General features: G+C 42.7%; 1 protein-coding gene across 2 annotated transcripts in view; it reads left to right on the top strand.

Annotated features, from left to right (window-relative positions):
- The first annotated feature begins 1,135 nt into the window (after positions 1 to 1,135).
- Positions 1,136 to 14,628, top strand: part of LOC115112038 (USP6 N-terminal-like protein) — a 42,076-nt gene continuing 28,583 nt past the window's right edge. Inside the window, exons 1-2 of one of the 2 annotated variants that reach the window (XM_029638697.2) lie at positions 1,136 to 1,349; positions 6,180 to 6,253. In XM_029638697.2, the coding sequence (XP_029494557.1) occupies positions 6,188 to 6,253 (66 nt within the window). In that variant the 5' untranslated portion in view covers positions 1,136 to 1,349; positions 6,180 to 6,187. Of the gene's footprint in view, positions 1,350 to 6,177; positions 6,254 to 6,830; positions 6,913 to 14,628 lie in introns of those variants that run through there. The other variant, XM_029638696.2, reaches the window with a different exon arrangement.

Here is a 14,628-nt window from a genome sequence, read left to right as displayed (position 1 = left end):
CGGTCCCTCAAATTGAGACATCTGTGTCATTGTGTTATGTGACAAAACTGCACATTTTAGAGTGGCTTTATATTGTCTCCAGCACAAGGTGCACCTGTGTAATGATCATGCTGTTTAATCAGCTTATTGATATGCCACACCTGTCAGGTGGATGGATTATTTTGGCAAAGGAGAAATGCTCACTAACAGGGATGTAAACAAATGTGGGCACAACATTTGAGCGAAATAAGCTTTTTGTTCGTATGGAACATTTCTGGGATCTTTTATTTCAGCTCATGAAACATGTTGCGTTTATATTTTTGTTCAGGGAAATAATAAACTACATTTATCAATCTGACTTATGTGAATAAATGCTTTAGCCCAGTTAGCAATGAGCAATCTGGAGGCCGGCGTCCATCCAGAGCTTATTTGCCCATCGCCTCATTCACATGGCACCTGCGATATTCCACTTGTGCATATCATACAAAACATAAAATTTGAAATGGGTGATGGACATTCACAAATGAACACATATCATCCTAAATGGAGTGACTCTGATTTACATACCGAATAATATGAAATGCTCTGAGACCAGGTTGCCTTATCAGTCATTGATCAATTCTGATGTAGTACCACCACTGCAATGTGTGCAATGATAATCACTTGTCTTTTATGTCTGATTTTCTATTTTGAAAACTATTCACACTTGCTCGTGTTGTACTCAGGTGGTATACTGAACATCATGCCATATCATGCCATGGCCTAAAATACAAGGTATATTGCAATCACTGATCAATGATGCTAATAAACACTCCGGGTGAATGGTTATAGGTCTATTGACACAAATGTTATATTTGATTTATTTTATAGTCCTGAAGAACTTGCTAGAGAGGGCTCCGTTCTCCACATGAGTACAACACTACACCGTGGTTGGTGTAAAGCATCCGCACAGCCAGCAGAGGGCGCCAAAGCACATAATATACTTCACATCAGCCACCACTGTAGGGTACATGAGGTGAATCGGTTCGTAGAAACAAAATAGGACTGTAAATGCAGGAGGACTGTACCTTTAAGTCATCATCATCATCGTCATACGACATACATATTTCGGTCACGCATGACACGCTGCTGCGCCTGCTCAGTTTACCACAGACGGTTCAGTGACAAATGTACCACTATCCCGTTAGATGTAGGAAGCCCGTGTGCTCCAGTGTATACCCACTGTAGACTTGGCGGCTATTGTTGTGATTCCGCGATTTGGGTGACAGCTCCAGTGGATCAAAAAATTCCAGGAGCAACCGAATAATGAGAAGAGGGATTTACAATATTTCTACTGCACGGATAGCGCAGAGAGAGACCCACAATAAAAGGTAAATAATAATCAATATATGTCCTTTATTGTTTCGCCATTCGTGTGTAATTCCCCTGATGACATAATGCTACATTATAGGTTATGAAAATGCGGATGAATGCAACAACACTCGCTTGTGCGGTCGTGTTTAGCCTTTTGTGCGTTGCCTGTATTGCTTTTCTACAGGCTGCAGTTTTGCTGACAACACCCAATTAATATAATCCCCTTGGTATCAATGTAGCCTTTCTCTGTAGCGTGGCGAATATGGTTATGAACAGAAACACTTCAGTAACTTGATTTCCTGCTTAGGATAGGATTCAATAGATGGATTTGCATAGGTTGCCCAGCGTAAAATACACAGGAACACATTTTTCCTTCCTTTAAAAAAAGAAGTATTTATTGTTTTGCAATATTATATATGCACTTATCTGTCGTTGTGGTAATGCACAGTTCGTTGTGTAATGAATGAATGTGTGTGTGTGTTTTTCATGCATGTTTTGTGTGTTCCTGTGCATGTGCATGTGTTCCTAACTCATTCCATTTGCACCTGTGTATGTGTGGGACAACTTCCTCTGGGCAAGTAAAGTCAAGTCAATCAGTTGGGGGCACGACCAGCTACGTAAACCCTCTCTGGTCTCTCTTCTGGCCTCTCTTCTGGCCTCTGCCCTGCCAACAGAGACATTCTCAGTAACTCCATATGCCTGCTATGATTTCAGACCACTGACCACATGGCAGTTTCTGCCAGACGCTTTCAATAGTATGCAGCACATTCAGAGCTTTATAGCGAGGATCGCCATCGCCCGTGTTCCCTCTTCTGAGTTTGTTATTCTGAAAGTAAGACCAGAGATAAAGAGGTGAAGCTGTTCCTGACCATCAGCAGCCTACCATATTGGTATTGATGTCTCCCGACCTGAGTTTCTTTGGTTAGGACGGGTGTGTTGTCACTTTTTTCCTTTTTGCCCATTAAGATAAACAAACAAATGTTAGGCTTACAAGGTAGAGGCCAGGAGGGTCAAATGTCTTTCTCCTTGTAGTCACAGATATCAGTATCTGCTGACCATGTAGTTCCAGGTGTACTGTACTGTGCAGACATCAGTCGAAGCCTCAGTCATCTCCTCTGCTCTGTTTTATTTGTGCCAATGAGGGACCACTGTCTGTCTGGCAGACATGTGCTACATTCTCTACCTTACTGAATTATTCAGTAGGTCGAGACTGATTCACATTCTAGACATCCAGTCCTGTCTGGTAAGTTAAAGCATCCATGCAGTCGTTGTAATTGTATTTTCAAATCATCACCTTATGTCTAATAACACTGTGTGTGTGTTTTATATTAATGAAAATAACTCCAAAATATGTGTGTGTGTGTGTTTGTGTGTGTGTGTGTGTGTGAAACTGATTGAAACAATTGTGATCCTCAGGTTAGACCACGGTTAGCTCAATCGGATGTTTTAGGGCCAAGCTGGAACAAAAGCCTCCCAATACTATTACTACTACTACTATTAATACTAATACTGTCTAGTACTCTGTTCTAGCTGCATGTGCCTGACTGCCTGTGCCTGACTGCCTGTGCCTGACTGCCTGTGCTTGACTGCCTGCGCTTGACTGCCTGTCAAAATTAATACCTTAAACAGTACAGTTATCATTTATTAGACTTGTGCCATCATGTCCATGTTGCATGTAGTTGTAAACAATATTGTGGAAACATCTCCACTCAGTGGTTGAAAGCAGAGGTCGACCGATTATGATTTTTCAACGCCGATACCGATACCGATTATTGGAGGACCAAAAAAAGCCGATACCGATTAATACTATTTGTAATAATGACAATTACAACAATACTGAATGAACACTTATTTTAACTTAATATAATACATCAATAAAATCAATTTAGCCTCAAATAAATAATGAAACACGTTCAATTTGGTTTAAATAATGCAAAAACAAAGTGTTGGAGAAGAAAGTAAAAGTGCAATATGTGCCATGTAAGAAAGCTAACGTTTAAGTTCCTTGCTCAGAACATGAGAACATATGAATATGGTGGTTCCTTTTAACATGAGTCTTCAATATTCCCAGGTAAGAAGTTTTAGGTTGTAGTTATTATAGGAATTATAGGACTTTTTCTCTCTATACCATTTGTATTTCATATACCTTTGACTATTGGATGTGCTTATAGGCACTTTAGTATTGCCAGTGTAACAGTATAGCTTTCATCCCTCTCCTCGCCTCTACCTGGGCTCGAACCAGGAACACATCGACAACAGCCACCCTCAAAGCAGCGTTACCATGCAGAGCAAGGGGAACAACTACCCCAAGTCTCAGAGCGAGTGACGTTTGAAACGCTATTAGCGCACACTCCGCTAACTAGCTAGCCATTTCACATCGGTTCCACCAACCTAATCTCGGGAGTTGATAGGCTTGAAGTCATAAACAGCGTAATGCTTGAAGCACAGCGAAGAGCTGCTGGCAAAACGCACAAAAGTGCTTTTTGAATGAATGCTTACGAACCTGCTGCTGCCTACCACCGCTCAGTCAGACTGCTCTATCAAATCGTAGACTTAATTATAACATAATAATACACAGAAATACGAGCCTAAGGTCATTAATATGGTCGAATCCAGAAACTATAATTTCGAAAACAAAACGTTTATTCTTTCAGTGAAATACGGAACTGTTCCGTATTTTATCTAACGGATGGCATCCCTAAGTCTAAATATTGCTGTTACATTGCACAACCTTTAATGTTATGTCATAATTATGTAAAATTCTGCCAAATTAGTTCGCAACAAGCCAGGCGGCCCAAACTGTTGCATATACCCTGACTTTGCGTGCAATGAATGCAAGAGAAGTGACACAATTTCACCTGGTTAATATTGCCTGCTAACCTTTCTTTGAGCAAAATTTGCAGGTTTAAAAATATATCTTTCTGTGTATTGATTTTAAGAAAGCCATTGATGTTTATGGTTAGGTATACGTTGGAGCAACGACAGTCCTTTTTCGCGAATGCCCACCGCATCGATTATATGCAACGCAGGACACGCTAGATAAACTAGTAATATCATCAACCATGTGTAGTTATAACTAGTGATTATGATTGATTAATTGTCTTTTATAAGATAAGTTTAATGCTAGCTAGCAATTTACCGTGGCTTCTTACTGCATTCGCGTAACAGACAGGCTCCTCGTGAGGCAGGTGGTTTAGAGCGTTGGACTAGTTAACCGTAAGGTTGCAAGATTGAATCCCTGAGCTGACAAGGTAAAAATCTGTCGTTCTGCCCCTGAACAAGGTAGTTAACCCACTGTTCCTAGGCCGTCATTGAAAATAAGAATGTGTTCTTAACTGACTTGCCTCGTTAAATAAAGTTATAAAAAAATAATTTAAAAAATCGGCAAAATCAGTGTCCAAAAATACCAATTTCTGATGGTTATGAAAACCATTCCGATTCATCGGTCGACCTCTAGTTGAAAGCCAGTCACATAACTTCAGTTAAGAGATACCAGAGTGATGGAATTACATTTCCTTTGTTCCGAAGCTGCCTTTGCAATCAAGTTGGAAAATAACAACCATTGGTTGTGTCATCCTGCCCCCAAAGATAGTGATAAGATCCAGATGTTGGACGTGTCCTGCTGTGGTCCAGATTATGACTGATCTGGAACCAGGACACTGGTAATGATGCAGCCCATGGAAAGTGTGGATTAACTGGGATTAGGCCCATCCCGCTGTTTTGTTTTGGAGAGTACACTATAAACATTCTTGTGCTGTCGGGATCCCACTGATAAGGTCTGTTCATATGATGGATTGAGGGAAAAACCTGTGCTTGCTGGGGTGTAGCACCACAGAGGCATAGGCATACATATGCCACACTCTGTCATGTGTGGAAAGGTCAACTCAGTGAGGTCAGAATGCTTTGTAACAGGTTGGAGGGCCGTGAAATCAATGTTCACCTCTCAGTCAAACGCATACTGCTGTAGGCCTACACTGGCTATCCATCTTCTCAAACAGGCCCACACAACGTACATCTGAGGGCCCTTGAAATGATTGCCTTCATACTTTTTGGATGATTGGCATTACCTAATTACATTGTGCAGAGACGTGTGTGTGTGTGTGTGTGTGTGTGTGTGTTTGTGTGCGTGTGTGAGGTAGATTCCTGTGTAGGAGGGTGCAGAGAGAGCGGGGAAGGGAGGAGGAGGAAGATGGGGGTTAGCGGGTACTGTCAGCCAAACACTGGCAGGACTCTTGGATCCCAGGGGGCTTATATTACTGATCCACAGAACAGACAGACACACACACTGACATCCCCTTCACACACTGACATCCCCTTCACACACTGACATCCCCTTCACACACTGCCAACATATTATACATCCACATTGCTCTCTGCTTCTCAAACCTGTGTTCTGTTCAGCTTTCACACGTTAAAATCTGCAGTTTTTACTATGGTTTTATTATCTTACTCAATAGACACACACAGTGGCCCACCAGGTTTTAAACTATGCCACCACTAAAGGGCATGTGAAGTGCATTCAGCCGTAGTGTGACACTGTGTCAACACTTAGCTGAGGAGCGGACACATGCTGGTCAGAGCTCTGTAGTGGAGCCGGTTACAGGCTTATGATCAACAATAGTGAATTAACCAACTGAATGGACAAAAACAATATCACCTTCTCTTTAAACGGACATCAGCCATGCTTTTACATTTTGTTTTATCACCGATGTCTATCCAGTAGCCAGTTAGGCCGACGTAAAATGAAGAGCATGTCTGTTATACTTTTGCCAACACATTTGGCCACAACCGTGCAAAGCCAAAGCATCTCTGGTTTGACATGGTTTGTTCTTTATTTGCCTTTTCAGATATTGACATGAAGAAAGACATTGAGACATTGATAGCAGAGGAACGCGCTGACATCATCTTGAAATATGATACGGTGGGTGGCGTTCATCAAATACAGCATTCAGAGGCTTTCAGGATGCTGTAAACTGTTTTATTAGTTATTTCCCGTTTACCGATGACCAAAATAACCCAAGCGACCTGTCCAACAAAGGCTTCTACAGTTGGAGAACTCCTAGATAAAGGTTTGAAAGTTCATAGACATCAGTTCAGTTCTTACCTAGTTCCAGTAACAGTCATTTTAGTTGCAGAGCATAGCATAGCATGGCAATAGTGCTGTTTACCTCCAGGCCTGCATTGATGTATCCATGAATAAGTTAGTCTAAGACCGGTCTACTTATGTAGGTAGACTGCACCACCTCCATCACCTTCCATAAACAAGGAAATAGATCAACCACACCAGTCAAAACCAAACAGCAAAGGTCTTGTTATGTCCACACATAAGCAAGTGCATTTTCTAATGCAACATCCTTGGTGATCAGATGTTGATTCACTTGGCCTGAGTTTGTACTTCAAACAACATGCATTCCATTTTCAGAACATGTCATGGAGTTATCCCGTCTGACTGTACCACATGTCCTCTCTGCCTGTGTGTTGTCCATCTGTTCACACAGGAGGAAGAGTTCACACTTGTTTGAGCGTGTCGTTAAAAAGCACGACCGTCGCTCTAAGAGGGATAAGAAAGAGAAACCGAGTGTGAGTGTGTGTGTGTGTGTGTGTGTGTGTGTGTGTGTGTGTGTTGCTAAGCATTGTCTGTGTGGGTTTATGAAGAAGCCTAATAGCATGCTTGTGGTTTGTTGTGTAACAGGAAATTATTATATAATACGATGTTGAGGAGATTTAGACATACATAAGCATCTAAAATGGTCACAGTTGCCAGGAAAACACAATCATACTGTAAGAGTATGTTGTTAATTCTATAAAACCTAGTGAAGTGTACATTCTAAAATGAAAGGTTTTGCAGTCTATTTAGTACAAACTAGAGGACGTGAACTTCAAGCGACCCAATTGCCCTAGCAATATCTGTCTGACAGTGTTCCCTCTTCAAATTGGGGTCAGCAGACACGCTGACACTGGAAAGAGCAAGAGGCAGGGAGAGCGAGAGAGAGAACTACAGCGAATGAGACGGTTGACTCTCGAAAATAGCAAGAGAGAGCGAGTAGGAATGAGACAGAGTTGAATTTAGCTCACAGGCAACGAGACACGAGAACATACTGTTTCTACAGCAGGAAAATAATCCTGCAGCAACAACAAATGTGAGTTATAATTTTTATTGTAATTAATGGACCTTTTTGTAGAGTTTGATACACTTTTTGTAAGGGGAAATTAAGTCTGATAGTTCGAAGTTGAAATGACAAACTTTACAAGCCTTTTTGAACCCTAAATACACTACAAAGTAAAACATTTGCTGCATTGCAGGAAAGTAATCCTGCAATTGGGTGATCATATTACAATCCTACATCTGTAGAGGGGACCATGTCTGGCCTTAGCAACACCTGTGACAACGGCCACAGCTAGACCATAGCAATAGATTACACCATGGTCTCTCTAAGCTACTGAACCAGAAATCAGGTGATTTCTGTCTGTCTGTCTATGGGGTGTTTGACTTTGAACAGAAGAACAGAAGAAGCACACACTGTCTCAGACCTCAGGTGGTGACAGAACAGACACCATGTTTTTAGCACAATTCACCATGGGTGTTCTGTTTAATGTGATGTGCAGATGGCTTTAGTCAGTGTGCCATTTCTGTTTCTGTTTGGCAAAGACAACAACGTGGCTGCCCTTTGATGTTGTCAACAAGGTTATGACTTATTATACAATGGGTGGGTCTAATCCTGAATGCTTATTGGTTAAAACTGCTTTCCAGCCGGTGTCTATTCCACGAGTTAAATCTTTGACGTTAAAATGCCTATTTACTCTGTTCCATCTGACTGCGAAATCCACTGTCTCATTAGCCCAGCCATCTCCACTATAACAAGCATCCAGTCATTATCTCTTTTAGACTGACACTTAGTTTTCAACAGTGCAGATTTGTATAGACCTTACTGTCTGTCTCTCCAACATTTGCAACATTGTTTTAATATTCAAAATTCGATCTCCAGCTGTCACATAGTAATGAACGTGTCGGGAGTCGGGTTGAGACAGACAGGCAGGCAGTGTTTCTCGAATTCATGTGTCGGCATAATTTTTTTATGGACATATACAAATAGAAATCGATAAAAAACTGGTAAAACGAAACAATAACAGCTAGATTGCAGTCTTTCCAGCTTCAGTTTGAAGTGATTGTGTTAGCTGTGTTGTTGGCTAGCTCCTCTGAACAACAGTGTCCTCATCAGAGTGCATCATTAGCTCATTGTTATGGATGTATCAAATAAATGTCACAAGAAAATAGCTTAAGCAAATAAAATGTTATTGGTCACATACACATATTTACCAGTTGTTATTGCGGGTGTAGCGAAATGCTTGAGTTCCTAGCTCCAACAGTGCAGTAGTTTCTAACAATACACACAAATCTACAAGTAAAAGAATGGAATTTATAAATATTAGGACGAGTGGCATTGACTAGAATACTGTAGAATACAGTATATAAACTCATATATATATATATATAAAAAATATGCGTCCCTTTTTCAGGACCCTGTCATTCAAAGATAATTCGTAAAAATCCAAATAACTTCACATATCCTCATTGTAAAGGGTTTAATCACTGTTCCCCATGCTTGTTCAATGAACCATAAACAATTAATGAACATGCACCTGTGGAACGGTCGATAAGACACTAACAGCTTACAGACGGTAGGCAATTAAGGTCACCGTTATGAAAACTTAGGCCACTAAAGAGGCCTTTCTACTGAATCTGAAAAACACCAAAAGAAAGATGCCCAGGGTCCCTGCTCATCTGCGTGAACGTGCCTTGGGCATGCTGCAAGGAGGCATGAGCACTGCAGATGTGGCCAGGCCAATAAATTGCCGTACTAAGACAGGGAGACAGGACGGACAGCTGATCGTCCTCGCAGTGGCAGACCACGTGTAACAACACCTGCACAGGATCGGTACATCCGAACATTAAACCTGCAGGACAGGTACAGGATGGCAACAACAACTGCCCGAGTTACACCAGGAACGCACAATCCCAACATCAGTGCTCAGACTGCCCGCAATAGGCTGAGAGAGGCTGGACTGAGGGCTTGTAAGCCTGTTGTAAGGCAGGTCCTCACCAGACATCACTGGCAACAACGTCGCCTATGGGCACAAACCCACCGTCGCTGGACCAGACAGGACTGGCAAAAAGTACTCTTCACTGACGAGTCGCGGTTTTGTCTCACCGGGGGTGATGGTCAGATTTGCCTTTTATCGTCGAAGGAATGAGCGTTACACCGAGGCCTGTACTCTGGAGCGGGATCGATTTGGAGGTGGAGCGTCCGTCATGGTCTGGGGCGGGGTGTCACAGCATCATCAGACTGAGCTTGTTGCAGACGATCTCAACGCTGTGCGTTACAGGGAAGACATCCTCCTCCCTCATGTGGTACCCTTCCTGCAGGCTCATCCTGACATGACCCTCCAGCATGACAATGCCACCAGCCATACTGCTCATTCTGTGCGTGACTTCCTGCAAGACAGGAATGTCAGTGTTCTGCCATGGTCAGCGAAGGGCCCGGATCTCAATCCCATTGAGCATGTCTGGGACCTGTTGGATCAGAGGGCTAGGGCCATTCTCCCCCGAAATGTTCAGAAACTTGCAGGTGCCTTGGTGAAAGAGTGGGGTAACATATCACAGCAAGAACTGGCAAATCTGGTGCAGTCCATGAGGAGGAGATGCACTGCAGTACTTCATGCAGCTGGTGGCCACACCAGATACTGACTGTTACTTTTGATTTTGACCCCCCCCTTTTGTTCAGGGACACATTATTCATTTTCTGTTAGTCGCATGTCTGTGGAACTTGTTCAGTTTATGTCTCAGTTGTTGAATCTTGTTATGTTCATACAAATATTTACACATGTTAAGTTTGCTGAAAATAAACGCCGTTGACAGTGAGAGGACGTTTCTTTTTTGGCTGAGACTAGTGTTCCATTATTTAAGTGACCAGTGATTACATCTCTATGTTCATAGGTCAGCAGCCTCTAAGGTGCAGGGTGGTAGCCGGCTAGTGATGGCTATTCACTGCTTTCCCACAGTTCTGTTAACCTCTCTAGGGTATGTGGAACGCTAGCGTCCCACCTGGCCAACATCCAGTGAGATTGCAGAGCGCCAAATTCAAATACAGAAATACTCATTATAAAAATTCAGAAAAGATACAACTATTAAACACAGGTTAAAAGATGAACTTCTTGTGAATCCAACCATGGTGTCAGATTTCAAAAATGCTTTACGGCGAAAGCATACCTTACAATTATTTGAGAACAGCAGACAAATCATTACAAACAGTAACCAGCCAAGTAGAAGAGTTACACAAGTCAGAAATAGAGATAAAATGAATCTCTTACCTTTGATGATCTTCATATGTTTGCACTCAGAAGACATTCATTTATTCAATAAATGTTCATTTTGTTCAATAAAGTCTCTCTTTATATCCGCAAACCTCCGTTTTGTTCGTGTGTTTTCTTCAGTAATCCACAGGCTCAAACGCAGTCACAACAGGCAGACAAAAATTGTATCCGTAAAGTTCATGGAAACATGTCAAACGATGTTTATATTCAATCCTCAGGTTGTTTTTAGCCTAAATGATCTATAATATTTCAACAGGACAATAACGTTGTCAATATAAAAGTTAAACAATAAATGCACTCCCTCTGGTTGCGTGCATGATAAAGCTATGTGACATGGCAGCGTCCTCTCAATCAGACTGCTCTTACTCCCTCATTTTTCAGAATACAAGCTTGAAACAATTTCTAAAGACTGTTGACATCTAGTGGAAGGCATAGGAACTGCAATTTGAGTCCTAAGTCAATGGATACTATTATGGAATTGAACAAGTTCCTACTTCCTGAATGGATTTTTCTCAGGTTTTCGCCTGCCAAATCAGTTATGTTATACTCACAGACATTATTTTAACAGTTTTGGAAACTTTAGAGTGTTTTCTATCCAAATCTACTAATATATGCATATCCTATCTTCTGGGCCCGAGTAGGAGGCAGTTTAATTTGGGCATGCTTTTCATCCAAAATTCCAAATGCTGCTCCCTACCCTAGAGAAGTTAACAGTCTGATGGCCTTGAGATAGAAGCTGTTTTTCAGCCTCTTGGTCTCAGCTTTGATGCACCTGTACTGACCTCGCCTTCTGGATGATAGCGGGGGTGAGCAAGCCGTGTGGTTGATGTCCTTGATGATCTTTTTGTCCTTCATGTGACATTGGGTGCTGTAGCTGTCCTGAAGAGCAGGCAGTGTGCCCCCGGTGATGCATTGGGCAGACTGCATTTGCGGACGGTGCAGTTGCCGTACCAGGCAGTAATACACCCCAACAGGTTGCTCTCAATTGTTCATCTGTAAAAGTTTGTGAGGATCTTGGGAGCCAAGACTAATTTCTTGAGCATCCTGAGGTTGAAGAGGTGATGTTGCACCTTATTCGCCACACAGTCTGTGTGGGTGGACCTTTTTAGATTGTCAGTGATGTGTACGCAGAGGAACTTGAAGCTTTTCACCTTCTCCACTGCTGTCCCGTTGATATGGGTGGGGGCGTGATCCCTCTGCTGTCTCCTGAAGTCTATGATCAGTTCCTTAGTTTTGTTGACGTTGAGGGAGAGGTTATTTTCCTGGCACCTCTCCGCCAGGGCCCTCACCTCCTCCCTGTATGTCTCATCATTGTTGGCAATCAGGCCTGCTACTGTTGTGTCATCTACAAACTTGATGATTGAGTTGGAGGTGTGTGTGGCCACGCAGTCATGACTGAACAGGGAGTACAGGAGGGGGCTGAGCACGCATCCTCGTGGGGCCCCAGTTTTGAGGATCAGCGTAGTGTAGCTGTTGTTTCCTACCTTCACCACCTGGGGGTGGCCCGTCAGAAAGTCCAGGACCCAGTTGCACAGGGCGGGGTTCAGACCCAGGGCCCTGAGCTTAATGATGAGCTTGGAGGGTACTACGGTGTTGAAGGCTGAACAATAATGAACAATATTCTTAGATAGGTATTCCTCTTGTCCAGATGGGATAGGGCTGTGTGCAGTGTGATGGCGATTGCATCATCTGTGGATCTATTGGTGCGGTATGCAAATTTTAAATGGGTCTAGGGTGTCAGGTAAGGTGGAGGTGACAGTGAGTGCTACAGGGCGATAGTCATTTAGTTCAGTTACCTTTGCTTTCTTGGTTACAGGAACAGTGCTGGACATCTTGAAGCAAGTGAGGACAGCAGACTGGGATAGGGAGAGATTCAATATGTCCGTAAACACTCCAGCCAGCTGGTCTGCGCATGCTCTGAGGACGCAGCTAGGAATGCTGTCTGGGCTGACAGCCTTGCAAGGGTTAACACACATTAATGTCTTACTCATGTCAGCCACGAGTGCACTTATTTATCATTTGCCTGAACGAGATCCAGTCAGCCTGAGTATGTGTGTGCCAAGCCTTTCGCCAAATGGTATTCTTGAGGTGAAGTAACTCTTCAAGACCACAGTCGAACCAGGGGCTGAACCTGTTTTTAATTCTCATTTTCTCTATGGGGGAGTGTTTATTAACAATGGCACTGAAAATATAAAAAAAGAACGTCTAAGCGTCTTCGATAGAGGGGATCAAGCTGACTCTATACCATTTTCTATATTCATTAACGTTTATTAGCAAGCATCTATGACAAATCAGGACAGGTCGTTTCACTGAGCAGCCAGTACGAACACAGGCTGTAAAACAGTGATCACTAAGTCATTACAGAAAACACCAGACTGACACCTATCAGGATTATTTGTGAGGATAACATCGAGGAGAGTAGCCTTTTCTGGGTGTTTGTAGTCCTTGTGGGATTGATAATAATCTGAGAAAGATTAAGGGAGTCCCATTGCTTTAGTACTTGGTCAGGTGGTTTAAGCATGTCCCAGTTTAGGTCACCTGGCAGGTCAAATTCAGTGTAAGGGGCCAGGAGAGAGCTTAGGATGGGTAGGGTACAGACTGGTGCTGATGGAGTACGATAGCACCCGATAGCACCCTGAAAGTTTAATGCTTAAAACCAGCAAATCAAATTGTTTGGGGACAGACATGGTGGAGACAACCGAGCACTGAAGGTGATCCTTGGAATAGATTGCCACTCCCCCACCTTTGGAAGATCTGTTTTACCCAAAAAAGGTTATAACCAGAAAGGTTAACATCAGTATTCAAAACACTCTGCCTTAACCACATCTCAGTAATGACCAACACATCTGGATTGGAGCTGTGACCCCACTCTTGGGCCAGGGTGTACCTGCACATTTCCAGATATCATCAAAAGTAATACAATCAAGGAAGGCACGGCACAGGACAGGGAGAGCTCTGCAGTGCTGATATATGACATCTGAATGTGCATCAGATGGCAACAAGATCATATTGTACAGCAATTTCATCAGGTAACATGAATACAAAGCCGGCGAGACCTGCACCAGACAGGGGGAGACAGGCCAGGGCAGACGGTGAACAGATCGCCAGGTGGAATCCAAGCAGCAGGCAACTGGAGGCAGATTTCTTGAAGAAAATGCCCTCGGATGGTATTTGAACAGCAGGAGTGGGCTTCAAAGGGCGCTTCAAAGACTCCTGCCACTTGTTGGGCCCAAAGTCCTCAACACCTTTCACTTCACACCTTCGTGCTAATTGAAGTTGTCCTAGCAAGCCTGGCAGCCTTAACTTCTTGGTGACAGGGGGCAGTATTTTCCTCGTCCGGATGAAATGGATGCCCAAATTCAACTGCCCGCTACTCATCCCCAGAAAAAAAGTTATGCATATTATTAATAGATTTGGATAGAAAACACTCTGTTTCTAAAACTGTTTGAATCATGTCTGTGAGTATAACAGAACATATTTAGCAGGCGAAACCCCGAGGACAAACCATTCAGATTTCTTTTTTGTTGTCTTTTCAATAAGGCTTTCATTGGGGATCCAGATTTCTAAGGGACCTTCTTGCAGTTCCTACCGCTTCCACTGGATGTCACCAGTCTTTGGTGTGAGGTTTTTCCTTTGTGTAATGAAGAAGTAGCCCTGTTCAGAACGAGGGTCACTTGTAAGTGTACTGTTAGATAGAGGCGCATGACCAGAAAGATAGCTACAGTTTGTTTTCCTCCGGTATTGAACACAGATCATCCCGTCTTCAATTTTATTGATTATTTACATAAAAAAATACCTAAAGTTGTATTACTAAAGTAGTTTGAAATGTTTTGGCAAAGTTTACAGGTAACTTTTGAGATATTTTATAGTCACGTTGCGCAAGTTGGAACCAGTGTTTTTCTGAATCATTTTGGATATATATTG

The sequence above is a fragment of the Oncorhynchus nerka genome, linkage group LG27, assembly GCF_034236695.1.
Source record: "Oncorhynchus nerka isolate Pitt River linkage group LG27, Oner_Uvic_2.0, whole genome shotgun sequence".
NCBI lineage: Eukaryota > Metazoa > Chordata > Actinopteri > Salmoniformes > Salmonidae > Oncorhynchus > Oncorhynchus nerka.
The sequence above is the reverse complement of the archived record's forward strand: the minus strand, read 5'-3'. Positions and strand labels throughout refer to the sequence as shown.